Source organism: Hippocampus zosterae, chromosome 10 (genome assembly GCF_025434085.1).
Source record: "Hippocampus zosterae strain Florida chromosome 10, ASM2543408v3, whole genome shotgun sequence".
Taxonomy (NCBI): Eukaryota; Metazoa; Chordata; class Actinopteri; order Syngnathiformes; family Syngnathidae; genus Hippocampus; species Hippocampus zosterae.
The window spans coordinates 4,360,474-4,378,166 of NC_067460.1; the positions used below are offsets into that span (position 1 = coordinate 4,360,474).

The following is a 17,693-nucleotide window of genomic DNA, read 5'->3' on the forward strand; positions in this document are numbered from 1 at the left end:
TTCTTACCAAATTTATGATGGAATTGGAACAAGACATTGATTCTGATCAGAGCCTGTATGATAACACCAATGCAAACTGTTGCTAAGACAGTTCAATACTACTTTGTACTATTTAATATGACAGTATTATATCTTGTATGTTTCGATCTTCCTTTTCCTGCGCACCAAAGCTACCAAAGCCCTCTTCCTCAATGTCAGAATAGAACAGCCCTACCTTTGTTACACACCTTCTCCATCTCTTTTGTTATCGCTGTCAGTATCACTTATGTCAGGAGTCAAATACGCCAATGAGCTTGTGCAGTGCTCCCTTTCATGCAGCAGTCCATGCCTTTGGAAGCTCATTGCGAGTAGTGGCTTTTTTTATCCTGCTCCCAACTGTTGGGATCCAATAGCAAACTTCAGCAATAGCCGCTCTTTAGTCACATGCAGCCAGTTTTTCCCAAAGATTTCTGACCACCCATCGTCATCCAAGGTTCCCACGGAACGACACAAATGTTGAAATGGTGATTCAATATGAGTGCGACTTGGGACAGTTTCATTGGTTCACTGTGACGTGTTTGGTAATATCATTGTTCAGATGAGACCGGTATTGGGCGATTTACTTCCAAAATGTAATATACAATATTTCATGTGAATACTACCTTGTATTTGAATGTCATGAGGTGTTTTTTTTTTTTTTTTTTTTTTTTTTTTTTTTTTTTTTTTTTTGCAATATTACCGTCTGTGTTGAGCAACGGTGTCAAACATATAGCCTGTTCGATCGGGGCCGCAGGATAATTTAAAAGTGAAAAAATGCATAAAAGACACGAAATGAATATTTTAATAAGGTGTAATTGGTGGAGTATCTGCTAGGGGAGACACGCTGTTTTGATCAGAGTAGAACGCAACATTGTTTTGATCAGAGAAGAACACAACAGCAGTCTCAGTCCGTCACTGAGACAGACTCAACGCAGCATACACTATCAAGGACATTTGAATACTTTATTCTTTACACATTTAATAGCACTCTCCTTAGTTTGTAAGGTGTAGGCAGGGATTACATTTCGATTTTATACATGTGTAAATGGTTTTAAAATTCCTTTCTTTGTAAATCTCGTTTAATCTTAAGATATATTACTATATTTTTCGATGTTATATTACTTGTTAAAATTTTGTTCCATTTTACAATCGGTGGGATCAGTTGCAATGCATATATGTGAATGATAAAAGTAAATTGCACATTTGTGCTTCATGAAATGTTCATTAAATGTCAACATTTTCCTAATGTTCTCGTGCTTCTTTAGACCAAAACAAAGGAAAGACACATTATTTTGGTTATTTATAGCAGAGTGTGGTATAATTTTAATGGTTCGGCCCACTTGACATCTACCGAGGCCGTATGTGGCCCACAATGTGAAATGAGTTTGACACCCCTGGTGTAGAGGTATATGTTACTGAAGGTTCAAGTTACTTTTTAAAAATTGAGGCTTAATAGACTTAGATGTAATACCCAAACACCGGAAGAGACTATCTGTAAATGTCTTGGCAGCTTAAAGCTCCTGAATAAAAATCCATAAATTAAACGTGTCACAATTAAAACCACGGGGTTCAGAGCGTGGGCAAAAAAGTAACAGCTTGTAGCCTGGGAACTACGGTAACCTAATATTGCGACTAAATTTGCAATGATTTATATTGTGCATATGTATGATCTCATTTATATGATAAACGTGTGAATATCCTTTCTTGTCACTTAGCGGAGAAATGGCAAGCAGTCTACACAATCCTTGAGGCTTTCGGTAACACTTCCACCTCTATGAATGGCAACGCGAGTCGCTTCTCACATGTGGTGTCGCTTGACTTTGATCAAGCTGGACAAGTGGCATCTGCATCCATTCAGGTAACAAATCACAATCATTCCACCCTGATATATTGTGAATGAAATCAACAAGAAATGAACTGATGTCATTGAACAAAGTCAATTGAAGAACATTGGCTTCTGCTGTTTTTTTTCCTTCTTAGACAATGTTGCTAGAGAAAATGAGGGTGAGCAGACGACCAGTGAACGAGTCAACCTTCAACGTTTTCTATTACATGATGTCTGGGGCTGACAGCACCCTGAGGTGAATATATTCGTATCTCTGTAGCCAAAATAGATCCAGCACGACATACTTCCTCCCATTTCTCTTGCTAGAGTTTCTGTATCGAACAGCGATTCCAAAACTGTGTTTTGAAACAGGTTGAGCACAGTTAGTGGAAAATTAGAGGAGGTCCTTGGCTTACGATCGTACAGACACGCATTTCCAGGTTACAGATGTGCAAGAAAAAAAGTCTTCACGTGGTACGACTAGGTTGTTAACTGTGGCAACGTATTTATTTTTCATTAGATTGTTTTGTATCTATGGCCTTGAACTTTTCTTTCATACAAATATTCACTTAATTACTTATAGTAAGTACTGTGTTACTGTAGGTTAGTGATTAGACGACTGCTCATTGTGCACAAATTGGATTTTGTGTACTGAAGTCCATATTAAGTTGGAGGTTTTAAATTATCTGTAGAAAGGCATGCGTTAGAAACGTTATTATGGGGTGAAACTAGCAGCGTTTGAACAGCTTCTCAAAAATTGCAATTGTGTGTGTGTGTGTGTGTTGTTTTTTTTTTACAGCAAAATTATTCAGACTGTTCAGACTGTTAGGGTTGCTTTTGGTCTGAGTCTTTCCCTTCCTAAAGACATTGATTGTTGCATTTCCCCAAAAGATCAGAGCCAACTAATTCATTCTTGTATTTTTATCCTCAGTTTCATAATTAGGTGCTCTGAAAGGGACTTTGAACTTGGAAATATGTGTCATTATGTTTACATATATGATATACATACACTGCCTTGAAAAAGTAGCGTCACCCCTTGAACTTTTCATTTTAATAAGATATCCTTTATTTGTCCCACACTGGGGAAATTTACAGCCTCCAGCAGCAAGAATGTAGGTAGAAAGAAGAAAGAAGAAAAAAAACAACAAACACCCTTCAATTAAGTGCAATATAAACACAAAATGGATAAATCGCAGTGCTATTTACAATTGTCTTTCACATCACTTAATTATTATTATTATTATTGTTGTTGTTATTTTTATTCAGCAGCCTGACAGCAGTCGGTAGGAACAAACGTCGGTATCTCTCCTTCTTGCAGCGCTGGTGTAACAGTCTCTGGCTGAAGGAGCTACCAAGTGCTGTCAGGGCGGGCTGGAGGGTGTGGGAGGGACTGGCCATCATAGCTTTTAGCTTAGTTAGCATCCTTCTGTTGCCCACCTCCTCCAGAGTGTCAAGGGAGCAACCCAGGACAGAACTGGCCTTCCTGACCAGTCGCTCCAGTCTCTTTCTGTCCCGGGATGAGATGCTGCCTGACCAGCAGACAATGCCACATGCCACAGACAATGGATGGCCGAGACCACCACCGAGTTATAGAAAGTCTTATGGAGCGGCCCCTGAATCCCAAAAGACCTCAGTTTCCTGAGTAGGAAGAGCGGCTCTGTCCTTTCCTAATCAGGGTGTTATTTTGCTACCTTACAACCACAAACTTCACAGTTTTTATTGCAATTGTATATGATTGACTCACACAAAGTAGCACAAAAGTGAAGTAGAATGAATGTAAATAATAGGAATTTTCCAAATGTTTGACAAACAAAAATCTGAAAAATGTAGTGTGCATTTATATTCAGCCTCCCTGCATCAGTACTTTGTCAAGCCACCTTGTCCTGCAATTACAGACACATGTCCACCAGCTTTGCACATCGAGATACAGAAACTGTTGCCCATTCTTCTCTCAAAAAAAGCTCAATCTCAGCCAGATTGGCTGGAGTGCATCTGTGAGCAGCAATTTTCAAATCTTGCCCCAAACGCTCAAGTGGATTTATGTCTGGACTTTGACTGGGCCATGCATATTCTTTGATTTGAACCATTCCATTGTAGTGCTGGCCTTATGTTTAGGCGAGTGGTTCTTAAACTGGGTTCGATCAAACTCAGGGGTTTGACGGTGCCTCTGCCATGGAAGTTAAGACATACCTGACTCAACATGTCAATTCGTGATGACACGCCTGCTTGGCCTTTACTGGCTGGTCCATTTTGTGCACAAAAACGTATACTTATGTCTTGAAATTGTATTTAAATTTTTTCCCAGTTTTTAATAAATGCGGTTTTTATGTATTGAATTTATAAAAAAATATTATTATCAGGGTTAGCACGTCGGCTTCACAGTGCAGAGGTACCAGGTTCGATTCCAGCTCCGGCCTCCCTGTGTGGAGTTTGCATGTTCTCCCCGGGCCTGCGTGGGTTTTCTCCGGGTGCTCCAGTTTCCTCCCACATTCCAAAAACATGCGTGCCAGGCTGATTGGACGCTCTAAATTGTCCCTAGGTGTGAGTGTGAGTGCGAATGGTTGTTCGTTTCTGTGTGCCCTGCGATTGGCTGGCAACCGATTCAGGGTGTCCCCCGCCTACTGCCCGAAGACAGCTGGGATAGGCTCCAGCACCCCCCGCGACCCTAGTGAGGATCAAGCGGCTCGGAAGATGATGAATGAATATTATTATCTTATTTTTATTTTTCAGTAATGAAGGGTTCGGTGAATATGGATATGAAATGTTTGGGTTCTGTACCTCTAACAAGGTTAAGAACCACTGGTTTAGGGTCATTGTTTGCCTGCCTACAATTTTCTTCCAGGATGGCCCTCTATTTCGTTCCGTCCATCTTAACTTCAATTCGGACCCTCTTCCCTTTCCTTGCCGAAGTAAAGCAAGCCCACAGCATGATGTTGCCCCCACCATTTTTCACAGTGGGGTTGGGCAATTCAGGGAGATGAGCACTGTTACTTTGCCACCATACATAGCGCTTTGAATTTAGCTCATAAAATCCATCCATCTGACCAAAGCACCTCCACATGTTTGCAGTGTCCTCTACTTGGCAAAAAGGATTTTTTATCTTTCTTTCTTTCTTTCTTTCTTTCTTTCTTTCTTTCTTTCTTTCTTTCTTTCTTTCTTTCTTTCTTTCTTTCTTTCTTTCTTTTTTAAAATGTCTATTTTATTTATTTCTATTTTTTAAATAACCTAATCCTGCTTTAAATTTACTGTTAACTAGAGTTCTTCACAGAACAGGGTCTGAACAACCGTCTGAAAGCACTTGCACTGACTTGTATTTTGGGGTATCAGACCACACCACACTTTTCAGATTAATATTTGGTAAAATGTTGAAAACCTTATATCATTTTTCTTCTACGTCGCAATTATGTGCTGTCCCAGAAAATCTCAACAAAATACATTCGAGTTTGTGATTGTAAGATCACGATATGTGAAAAAGTTCAACAATATGGATATTTTTAAAATATTTTTTATATTCTTCAAAGGGTATTTTAGAACAGCGCATTCAATGCCGTTACATATTGTTTGTTACGTCTATAAAAGCAAGTCGTGACTTAGCAATAGGATACTGCAGTTCCAATGGTGACAACAGCAGAGAACCAATTTCGTAGAAGTAGAAGAGATGCTGAAACGGCTGGCCATTAACATCCGGACATTTATGTGTGTCGCAAACTACTGCTTTTAGGTAACATTAGCCAATCGCATTGCTGCACCTGCATTTTTTTATTTCTCTTCGAAGGCCCGCCAGTGTTATCAGATTGCTGCAATACACAACATCCTTCAGGGTACCTATGGAGACAGTTAACACTTGAAAAGTACAAGAGTATTGTTTTCATATCTGCAAGTCTTACTTTTGCTTTATTTTTACAGAACTGAGCTACACTTTAACCATCTGGCTGAGAACAGCACTTTTGGCATCATTCCACAGTCAAAGGTAATTCTATCAAGCTTCATCTGATAACAAGTATCCAAATTTAAGGTCCATAACAATAGCAGTCAAAAGTTTGGAAACACCTCTGAATTCAAATAGACCCAAACACACACAGGTCAAGAAATTCAAGCTGTTAACTCTTGATAAATCCCATCAATATTTCTGCATAATGTAGATGACTTAAGTATGAATCAACAATTCAGATTTTTTGTTGGGGTTTTTTTAAATAATAATTTTAAAAACAAACAAACAAACAAACACTGAATTAGAGCATTGTTTCCAAAATGTTGACTGGTAATTAATGTGTAGATGTGTTGTGCGACATGTCTCTCACATGCAACATTTTAGTTTCTAATTAGGGGGTGACCAAAGTTTGATCTGATCTTCCCTTTTTCAGCCCGAGGATAAACAGCGGGCATCCCAGCAGTTTACTAAGCTGCAGGCAGCTATGAAGGTGCTGGGCATTTCTCCTGAAGAGCAGAAGGCTCTCTGGCTTATTTTGGGAGCCATTTACCACCTGGGGGCTGCTGGAGCAACTAAAGGTAGGAACATATTTTTGTGTCCCTAAGACTGATTCCCTCTTTATTTGTTATGTTGATATGTGACGCTTCGCGCAGTGATCAAAGTTACTGGGTGTGTGGGAATGTAGACTCCAGGAAGATGCTGTGGACGTGCCGTTATTAACCTAAAATTGGTCGGGTAAGCTGGTAAAGTTAGAAGGCAACCCTATACATTTTATACACCTTTGTACTAATTTTTAGACCGTGGAAATATAAATCACAATGTGTTCTTTTACAATGCATACAAATAACAGATTCCAAAAAAGTCAATACAGTATTGTTGGTCATTAAAATCATGCCTGGAGTGCCAAAAATAAGGTTGCCACCTTCCAGATCTGGAAATAATGGACATGCCTCACGGTTTTGCGGTGAGAAATTTGAGGGTTTGGCTCCCTAAAATTCTGGAATGCATTGAATCATGTGGATTTTTAAAATTTGAAATAATTTGATTTAATTAACATTAATCAAGTTGTCAAATTAGCCTCTGGGCCCTGGGGTCACGCTGTGGTGAGTAAGGAAAGAGTGGTCACGAAAGTATTTCAACATACGTAAAATTTAAAGTGCTTAGCAATGAACATGGTGATTTTATAGCCTGAAGTATCCTCAACCTGAGCATAGCATGTATGCTATCAAAAAAGTGCTGGAAATAAAGACTTGTAATTTAAAGTTTTTAATATGTATGAAAAACTGAATAGCTTGAACTTCAGTATACAGACCAGACGTATTGTATCGTAGACATGTAAAGATGAGATAAGATAAGAAAAGCTTTATTTGTTTCACAATGGAGAAATTCACAATCTACAGCAGCAAAAAGGGAAGAAAGTAGAAACAAACCCAAGTAATTTGCATGCACAAATAAATTTTTAATGAACTGTACACGGTACAGAATACAATATAAATAGTACCAAGGTACCAAAAAAAAAGGCACTGCCAAAGTGTTTTTTTTTCCCAAAAGCATGATGATGGGCAATCAAGATTCTTGAACACTAATGCATATTTTTTCTTGTGACTGAATTGATGAATCCATCAATTACGTTGTCCCTCTAACCACCTCTTTTTACTTGCATGTTTGCATGCTGCACCATATCAAATAAAGATGGAGATGAAGGTAATTCGGGACAACCATGCACACACTTTCAAAACACTTTTCTTGACCCATTCTCTTTAGCATTTCTGTTCTTATTGCCTTTGTTCTGACTCCCAGGCCTTCAATCATTTGCATATTTATTGTTTTCCTCTTTCTTTTCATCTCTTGGCCCTTTTTCCACCTTGTTTGCTTCTTGATGCATCTCCCCCTTATTTTACATTTTTCTTTTTCATTTTTCTTCTTATTTTACACAAAAGAAGAGATACAAAACCCCGTACTTGTGTGCTGACAGCCATTAAAAAGTGTCACAATTCATTACACCGGTGATTCTTTAAGTGTGGTATGAGTATCACCAGAATTGCACGGGCTCACGGTAGTGGTATGAAAGAATCACTGAGTTAAATGTTAACATTTTGCAGAGTTATGTAATATCTGATGTGGCTTCAACTACAACTACTTCAACTTCAACTTTTTTTAAAATCCAGTGCAGTATGTTAATTAAGTACAGTTAAATTCTATTCACCTAACTACAATACACATACATTGACTCTTTCCTAACTGTTGACAAGCATTTAGTTACATTTAGTTCCAATTTTATCGACATGTTTGGAGTGCATTTTGATTTACTTATGAAGTACTGCTTCTCATTTTATTTAATTGTAGTGTTAATGTTCAAACTGTGCTTAATGTAACATACAGTAGCTTTCAATTATACTAGAAGGTACACTTTTTTAAGAATAAACTTTATTTCTTAAAATATTGCCTTTTTGCTGAGGAACGATTGGGCCTCCTGTGCGTCCTTATTTTAATGTTGGTCATTGTGGTAGTTCTTAGAGAGTCGGGTATTATAATTGGCACTTGGTGTGAAAATCTTGACAATCACTACATTACACTTGTGCTGCTCCATGTTACTTATATCTCCTTTGTTGTCTTCCTCTGCTATTAACAGCGGTACTTTATTGTACATATCAAGTCCACTCTATACAAACTGTATACTGTTGCCCTGAAACCCAAGGTTGCGTGCAGACAAATTGGTATATGTTGGGTATTTTGGAACCCTTACGACACTGATGTGATCCAAAATGCTGGGCATAAAAAGTTAAGTATTCAGTGGGGCAGAAAATAAGTATGCAGTTGGCAGTCATTGTAAGCTCATTCCTCATTCTTCCCTTTTTCATTGTTTGATCACTGTGTTTTTTTTTCTTTTTATCAGTTCCTACTACATACCGGTATTTGTTTTTCTTTTAAATTTCCATTTATGAATATTTTATTTTAAAATTTTATTTTCTAAATGCATTTTAGCTGGACGCAGGCAGTTTGCCCGTCATGAATGGGCCCAGAAGGCAGCATACCTTCTCGGATGCACCTTAGAGGAGCTGTCTTCTTCGATCTTCAAGAACCAGGCCAAAGGCATGAAGCACTCCACCTCATTCAGAGGGGGACCGGATGAAAATAGCCAAGGTGACTCAGGTATGTACTCCAAGTACCAACATTCATATCATGTCCGTTTTTCTTACTTGTCGGCCTGTGGAGAAAATTTTGATATTTCTCTTCGGTGCACTTGAATGTGTGGGTTATCAAATGACTGATAATGATGATTTATCAGATCAGATCATGGGTATTGTACAATATTCACTGCAGGACACACAATTCAAACAGTTTCCAGGTGTCTTGATAACACTTACTGTATGCGACATGCTTTGGTTAAATACCCCAAGGGTCAAGAATTACAACACACTCATCAATGTCTTCTCTAACTATCCTCTACAACGTCAATTGTATTTTTACTTTCGCAGATGGCACTTCATCGCCAAGCTGCCAAGTTACAATTTCATAATGTGGATCTTCATGTACAAACTACACAAATCAAATAACACAACTGCACTAAAAATAAAAAATACCTCACTATTGACACATTTTGGCAGCTCACAAAAAAAAACCTTGTCAATCCTACTGCGGCCTAAAGTGGAAAACGTAAACCCTATTGGTGTTATATTTATTTGATTGCATAATGCAGGGGTGTCCAAAGTTTTTTTGGTAAGGGCCAAATACAGAAAAGTAAGCAACGGCTCGGGCCACACACTAGAGATGACATACTGACACATGCTCGTTTGGCACCTGTGTACGATGCGTAGCTCTGATGCTTGGTCTAATCGTGCCGATGGACATTCTACTCCTTCATCACGGAAAAATCTTCATCGTAAATCAAACAGACACACTTTCCTTTGTTTTCTTTGAAGAAATATTAATTTTCCCACCGTGTTTGAAATCTGCCCTCACTTGCTATCTTTCGTCTCTCCGGTGCTGCCATTTCTGGTGATGTCATATAAGAGTATGACTGAACAGCTCTTGTCGTACAACAGGGGTGTCAAATTCATTTTAGTCGCGGGCCAATTTGGAGTTACATCTTCCCTCGGAGGGCCGTTATGATAGTGAAACTACAAAATTATTAATTGTACACAACAAATTAATAGATTACTAGTTTTGAAAACAGTCAAGTCAATTCTAATAGTTTGTTCAATTATTGTTTAAGTGAGTGTAAACAGGATAAGAAAATTATTGCAACAATCTCAACTTGATTTATAACACATGACAATTTGACATTTCGGTACAGATTTTAGCAAGTTGAAACACGATTTGCTTTCGTGGGCCAGATTTGGCCCCCGGGCCTTGAGTTTGACGCATGTGTCGTAGAAGCTCTAGCATCCAAATGTAACAACCAAAAACCTAGAATATAATACATTTTATTTTTGTTTGCGAACATATAATCCGCTTCCATATTGTTGTTGGAGAGCGTTTGAATGTACTTCAATACTTTGTTACAGCTGCCGCTGTTGTGAAAGCGCTATATAAATCAGCATGTATTGTATTGTATTGTATTGTATTTTCTCCTGTCTGTCTTGTCTTGTCTGATACAACAGCCCCGAAGATCACGGCCCTGGAGTGCTTAGAGGCAATGGCTTCAGGACTCTACGCAGAACTCTTCACTCTGGTGATATCCCTCATAAACAGGTCACGCTCTTGAATTTCAAATGATCATTTCCTGTGTAAAATGATGGACAAGCTTTAAATATTAAACGTAACTCCATTTAATATAATAATAATAAAATAATAATAATAATTAAATGATGTGAAGGAAAATTGTAAATAGTACTGCGATTTATCCATTTGTGTTCATATTGTATTTAATTGAAAGATGTTTGTTGTTTTTTTTCTCTTTCTCCTTTCTTCTTTCTACATACATTCCTGCTGCTGGAGGCTGTAAATTTCCCCAGTGTGGGACGAATAAAGGATATCTTATCTTATCTTATCTTATCTTATCTTATCTTATCTTATCTTATCTTATCTTATTTGATAATTTACCCACGTAACGGTTAGGTACACATTGTTCTCGCTCCTTTAACTCATATGAGCAAAACATTGGACTATTCTGAAGTGGTCTTCTCTGAGCCCTTCTCACAAATGTGTGATTCAGATCCTTAAGGTGCCATGTACGATCTGCTTTCAGAGCGCTGAAGTCCAGTCAACACTCTTTGTGCTCCCTTCTGATCGTGGACACCCCAGGTTTCCAGAACCCTCTTCTTGCTCAGCAGCAGCGAGGAGCTACGTTTGAGGAGCTTTGTCATAACTACACCCAAGAGCGGCTTCAGACTTTGTTCCATGAACGAACCTTTGTCCAAGAAATGGAGCGATACAAAGAGGTGCTGTTTGAACAGTGGCAATCACAGGAAATAAACATTCATGCAAAGGAACCATGAATATGTACTTACGCAATGATCACTATACTGTAGTTTAGTTATGTCTTTTTTCTTGTCTCCTGTTTAACTTGAGTACTTTCTAAATTGTATACTACTTCTCTCACTTTTAATGGTGATTCTTTCAACCCAATCAAGTAAAGTCTAAAACTGCATAATTTTATGAACAATTGCTTACTGTGTAGATAACTAACCCATCACCTTATCCCCTCCTGCATTTAGGAAAACATAGAACTTGCTTTAGATGACATAGAATCCAGTCCTTCAGTGTCTGTAGCAGCTATCGACCAAGCATCAGCTCAAGCTCTGGTAAGCCGGATACTCAAATTGAGTCTGTTTCAGGAATCATCCATATGTGCTGTGAAAAAGTATTTGCTCGAGCGTTTGCGCTAATTGGTAATGAGTCTTTCACAGTGCAGTGGAGGAATTTTGGCCCACTCATCTTCGCAGAATCTTCAACTCCGCCGGATTTGGAAGGTCACATCACAGCATCTCAATTGGATTAAAATTCGGACTTTGATTTGGTTACTCCAAAACCTTAATTTTGTTTTCTCTTAGCCATTCAGATATGGACTTGCTGGTGTGTTTCTGATTGTTGTCCTACTGCATGATTCAAGGGCGCAAACTGATTTTCAGACGTTCTCCTTCAGCATTTTTTTGCAGACAGCAGATTTCATTAACCCATCGGTCACAGCAAATTGTCCTGGTCCTGAGCAAGCAAAGCATCCAAAGACTATCACACTGCCACCACCGCCAATTTTACCCCAGACGTAACTGGCCGCACATCAGAATGTTTTTCCAAGATGTCTTTTAGCAAATGTGAGACACGCCTTTATGTTCTTTTTGGACAGCAGTGGTTTTCACATGAGGAACTCTCCAAGGGATGCCCTGGGAATGTTTGCCACTGTTCCCAGTTTTATCCATTTATGGATAATGGCTCTGTCAGTGGGTTGCTTAAGCCCCAGAGTCTTGGAAATGGCTTTGTTTGTCTAGACCGATAGATTTCAAAAACTAAAAAAATAAAATCTTCATGAATATCTTCATAACGTGGCATTATGCGTTTCTTTCTTGAGATCTTGTCGTCGCCTACTTTGTCTGACAGATTCAATTTACGTCATTTCTTGATTCAACAAATGTTGTGCGACGGTGTTGCCTGTGAAATTGAACTCAGCTTTCCCAAAACGGTCGTCGTCATGGTCACTGTGTTAATTAAAATGAGCTGGGCTGGGGAAATTATTCATATAGGGAGGGACAGGTAGTTTTGGATTTTTTGTTGTGTTGTGCTTTAATAAATTAAATTGGCATTTTAGAAACTGAATTTGGTATTTCCTTGGGTAGCCTTGTGTGATATTAATTGGTTTGCTGAACCGACACTTTGTCTGTGATAAATATGCAAAGAACACAAAAATCAGGAATGGGGCAAATACTATTTCACAGCACTGTAAAGTCACAAAGGTCATTCTCCTCTCCCTTAGCATGCCTACTTGCCCATTTTTCTGAATGGAAGATTCTTTCAGGTGTGTGTCAAAAGTGAAGTTTTTTGTCTGAAATTAAATCAATGAAAGTGTCTCAAGAAACCTTGTATGTGACCACAAGCTGCATTTGATATTTATTCCATTCATTTGCGACAGATAATAAATGACGATAGAGAAGAGTCGAAAAGTGACACGATAGAATCGTCTCTGTGATATATATCGTCACGATAAAATCGTGTTTGCGATCTATATTGTCATATTGCCCAGCTCTAGTATGTATGTATGTATGTACTACTCACTCACAATACTGACAATTTTGCTACAAACCGTTTTTGTGTGGCATTACAAAAAAATTAAATAAAATACAACAACCATCCTTCCTTTTATGAGGTTTAGCTTAGAAAAATACATGTTCTTTGTTTTTACTGAAAGACCTTAAGTGTCTCTTTTACTCCTACTTTTATTAAAGCTAGCGATATTCCACCTGTTCAATGTGATTTAGACATATTTCTGACACATCGACTACAGTATTACCTTTTTATCTTGTCAAAACTACGTTACACCAAGACAATACGCGTCTTACATGTGTCTTGTGACACGCTGAATTTTGAGGTCTGGCTCAACAATTCTTTCACATACCGGTACATAAACGTTAGGCACAGTCAGGAAATTTGAATCAAAATTTAAGGCTTTAGAGTCAGGAAATTCATTCAGTTACCGTACGCCATGTTTAAAAGGAAACTCAGAAGCCGTGCTTTTGGGTTGAGGAGCAGGTTTGTCAACTTGAGGTTTGTGTTGTGTCCTTTCGGTTAAATCAGACTTGTTTTTTTTTGTTGTATATTTCAGGTTCGTACTCTGGCCAGGACAGATGAAGCCCGTGGCCTTCTCTGGCTGATGGAAGAAGAGGCAGTTAATCCTCGTGGTTCAGAGGAGACTATGCTGGAAAGGCTTTTTAATTACTATGGCTCAACAGAGGGAGAACGGAAAGGTGAACTGCAACTGTCAATTGAGGCATCCTATTCACTGCAGATCCCCGTAAAAACTCCAGAAAATCAAAGCTACACATCCATAGGACTGAGTATACACAAATGGCGCAAGTCGCAGCACTTTTTGGCGTCTTTAGGTTCCATACAAACGCACCATATACAATCCATCTATCCATTATCTGATCTGCTTATCATCACGAGCGTCGCGGGTGTGCTGGCGCCTGTCCCAGTTGTCTTTGGACCAGAGGTGCAGTACACCCTGAACTGGTTGCTGAATATTACATTTGCATGTACCGGTAGTTTTCATCCTGGCAGCGAGATGTCCCGGTCAGACAGGCTACATTCACACTACAAGGCATGATGCCCAATTCAGATTTTGTTGTTAAATCAACTCTTTTGAATGTTCTCATTCACAACTGAACGCAACCATGATGTGACAAGGCATGCGCATAAAGCACGACCTCGAGTGACCACACAAAATACGACGACACGCGGCTGTATTTAAAGGAGTCAATTTGATGATCCAATGTGGAGGTGCTCATCTTTCATTAGCTCATATCAACACAGGAGTGATGTGAGAGGTGGTAGATTTATTATGGGCGATAAATAAGGCGACACTTTTCTTTCTCTTCATTTCATGGAGAAATCAAGTAACGATGACGTCACGTCACGAAGATGTCTACGAAAGATTATGTTATGCTGCGCATAATAATTGAACTGTCTGTGTGGTTCAATCACATTTATTATCATACTTTATGCACTATGCTTAGGTAGGTCCAGGTAGCTAGTTTACACTTTAAATCTCTAATATCACTTGTTCTGCCTCAAACCCAAAATGAAATTTTTGCCCCTTGATAAATATGGAGTTTAATTATTCTTATAATTATTTATTAAATCTGCCGTAGAAGTATTCAGAGAATACTGATGTTGATTATTTTATAACCACAATGTTCCACCGTATTTTGGTTCTGCAGATAATGTACCGGTACTAAAATAATTAATTCATTAGTACATGTGCTTGCTTTATATAACTGGTCATTTTAGGTCAGGGGTTTTTTTTCCCATGCCCACAGAAAAACAACTTTCAAGCCGTCGAGTCAAGATTTGCTCTCTGCAGAATCAGGATTGTTCCCCACAGAATGAACCCTATTTTTATGAGATTCCTGGGGGGACTAATATGCAAGACATGAATAGACAAGAAAATATTATAAAGAATGAATACATTTTGTATTTCAGGAACCAGTTTGTTGCTGCGAGGACAGAAACCCCATCTCTTTCTGTTGGGCCACAGTCATGGAACGGACTGGGTGGAGTACAATACCCAAGGCTGGCTTAGCCATGCCAAACATAACCCTGCTGCCCAGAACGCAGCGACTCTCCTGCAAGACTCCCAAAAGTAAGACCCTCTGATATTAATATTATATCACTCCTTCAGAGGGATCAGTCATACTGCTAACTCGCACCAACCAGCCACAACATGGAGCGCTAACTTTAAGCTTGTAATGTATAAATTATGCAGATTGTGTTTCGTATTATTAATTATAAAATCCAAGTGAATCCTTTAATCAAACTACATACATAATGCTTTGTGTCACCCCAAAGGAAAAATATCAGCGGGTTGTTTATGAGCCGAGCGAGTGGGGCGACGGTGTTATCAGGCTCCATTGCTGGTCTGGAAGGAAGCTCACAACTAGCACTGCGACGGGCCACTAGCATGAGGAAGACCTTCACTACAGGTGTAGCTGCTGTCAAGAAGAAGAGTTTGTGTATTCAGGTCAAACTTCAAGTGGTAAGTAAAAACAAACAAACAAACAAAATATTTAGCTAGCTACTTACAACGCCTCAACATGATAGCAAAGGGGGAAATGTCTTAACATAAGTGCGGGATTTGGGGAGGAGCAAATAGTAGTGTGCCACCATGATTGATCTAAACTCAAACCAGTGCAAACACCGGGGGGGGGTTTCAAGCGAATATTAGCACGGTTGGGGGACAAACGACACAGCAGGACCAGGTTTGACTAAATGCTCCCGAGTTCCCAATGCCTTAGTGCAGCCTAAATAAATACTGTAAATGAACGAACCAAAACGATTGATGCCGAAGTTCCCTAAAGACTTGAATGAATAGTAGACACGAGTGAAGTGGATAGATGATGGTTATGGCAAGGAACTAATTTGGCTGGACGAATCGAGAGGTAGTTGTACCTAAAACACACGAGGGATTGGGGCTGACAAACACAACAAGACAATAGTCACGACACAGCCAGCCCCAGGTCGTGACTACAAACACAACACAGGAAACTTCCCAATTGTTCACACATCTTTTATTTAACAGGGACAATGCAGTCAAGCAAAGGCCAAAGAAACCAGACAATTCAATAATCAACAATTCAACTTTGCTTTTTCAGTAATATGAAATAAAACCTTTTAAAATAAATTAAAAAAACAAACCCATACGCCAAACAACAACATACTGTTTACAGGTGAGTACATTTTTATTGTTATTGTGATCACCGGTGTCATATCGTCACATCACAATTGCGGTACCTCTTGAAAGCAACTCCAAAGGCTTCAGAGACACAGACTCGCACAGAAATATACACCGGTACAGTAATAATCGAGTCTTCTTCAGTATTTTACTGTCATAAATCAAATTGCACAAACTGGTTTTTTTTATTGTATTGTATGCACAATGTAAGCTCCTGGTTGCATTGATTACAGTAAATTTCTAAAACAGTGGGATCAAATCATATGAGAGAAAAAGCAGTAGGAAATTGAAACACTTGTTTCTTTTAGGATGCCCTGATTGACATGGTGCGTCGCTCCAAAGTCCATTTTGTCCATTGCCTGCTGCCCAAAGCTGAGGCAGTGGTGGGAGGAAACGAGCTGCGTGTTTCACATGCAGAGAGTGCAGATTCAGGCCTCATGACGTTGGATGTGGGTCTTCTAAGAGCTCAGCTCCGAGGATCGAAACTGCTTGATGCGCTGCGCATCTACAGACAAGGTAGATAGTTTTCTCCCGAAACAAAGATGAATTAAAATCAATCTGTGAATGGGTCAATGTATTTTGAGATTACTATTAAGACTGTTTGTGTAAACATAAGTGTGTACTTTGACCTTTTTCTTCTTGTGACAAAGGTGAAATATTAAAAAAAATTGAGAAGCAAGCCTGGCGAATCAGATTTGCCAGTTATCTGCATTTATTGTACAACTGGCAATATTGTTGGTACCGTTTTTGCAAATTTTATCGATTTGTTAGATTTCTCTTGTTGGTGTTTCAGTGACCGAGGATTTTTTTAAAAACATTTTGTTCTTATCCCAATTTGACCAATCTTTCTGTAATTTTAGTATTGAGTAGTGTACGCCGTAAAATCTTTTTCCCAAACTGTCTGTGGTCATCTCAAGAAACCTTAGATGCTGTTGCCTGTTTTTGAGATGCAAAGGCCCCTTTTATCTTGACATTCTGTTTTCTTTTTTGCTGACTTTGCTGCCATTCGTCCAACTTGCATTCAGGTTACCCAGACCACATGGTCTTCTCTGAGTTCCGAAGGCGTTTTGATGTCCTGGCACCACATTTGACCAAGAAGCATGGCCGTCACTACATTGTGACTGATGAGAAGAGGGTGAGTGTAATATTTTTCTGTGTTCATAAATCTGAAGTGAGGGATGAAATAATAGCCATTTGCTCCTTTTTTTCCACTGTACAACATTCACTACATGATCCATTAGTGGTTAGCACATCTACCTTATAGTCAGGAGATCCAGGTGAATCTCTGTCAAAGGCCTTGGCGCTAGACCAGGAGCTCTCCACTCTCCTGCTGTCTTCACTGAAAAAGAATCAGATGTGAATCTTTGTAATATATTTGGAAAATAAGCATAAACATTAGCCATAGTAACATATGTCCACATAAAATGTCCTGAATAAGAAAAAAAGGAAAACATCTTTAGGCAACAATTTTGAGAGCTGTGAGTGACATCATCAACAATGTCCAGAGATAAATTGTCACAATACTTCATAGTAGC

General features: G+C 38.9%; 1 protein-coding gene and 1 long non-coding RNA gene across 19 annotated transcripts in view; one reads left to right on the forward strand and one right to left on the reverse strand.

Annotated features, from left to right (window-relative positions):
* LOC127609303 (uncharacterized) overlaps positions 1-17,693 on the reverse strand; it is a 204,042-nt gene that overhangs the window by 125,217 nt on the left and 61,132 nt on the right. The gene's annotated exons all lie outside the window — the stretch shown is intronic.
* Positions 1-17,693, forward strand: part of LOC127609099 (unconventional myosin-XVIIIa-like) — a 172,876-nt gene that overhangs the window by 125,058 nt on the left and 30,125 nt on the right. For 16 of the 18 annotated variants that reach the window (XM_052078774.1, XM_052078770.1, XM_052078767.1 and 13 more), the window contains 14 exons: positions 1,734-1,876; positions 1,999-2,099; positions 5,750-5,813; positions 6,208-6,352; positions 7,467-7,478; positions 8,760-8,927; positions 10,379-10,469; positions 10,966-11,158; positions 11,435-11,521; positions 13,534-13,675; positions 14,910-15,069; positions 15,276-15,462; positions 16,467-16,674; positions 17,184-17,293. In XM_052078774.1, the coding sequence (XP_051934734.1) occupies positions 1,734-1,876; positions 1,999-2,099; positions 5,750-5,813; positions 6,208-6,352; positions 7,467-7,478; positions 8,760-8,927; positions 10,379-10,469; positions 10,966-11,158; positions 11,435-11,521; positions 13,534-13,675; positions 14,910-15,069; positions 15,276-15,462; positions 16,467-16,674; positions 17,184-17,293 (1,811 nt within the window). The remainder of the gene's footprint in view (positions 1-1,733; positions 1,877-1,998; positions 2,100-5,749; positions 5,814-6,207; positions 6,353-7,466; positions 7,479-8,759; positions 8,928-10,378; positions 10,470-10,965; positions 11,159-11,434; positions 11,522-13,533; positions 13,676-14,909; positions 15,070-15,275; positions 15,463-16,466; positions 16,675-17,183; positions 17,294-17,693) is intronic. The other 2 variants (XM_052078768.1, XM_052078779.1) reach the window with 1 other exon arrangement.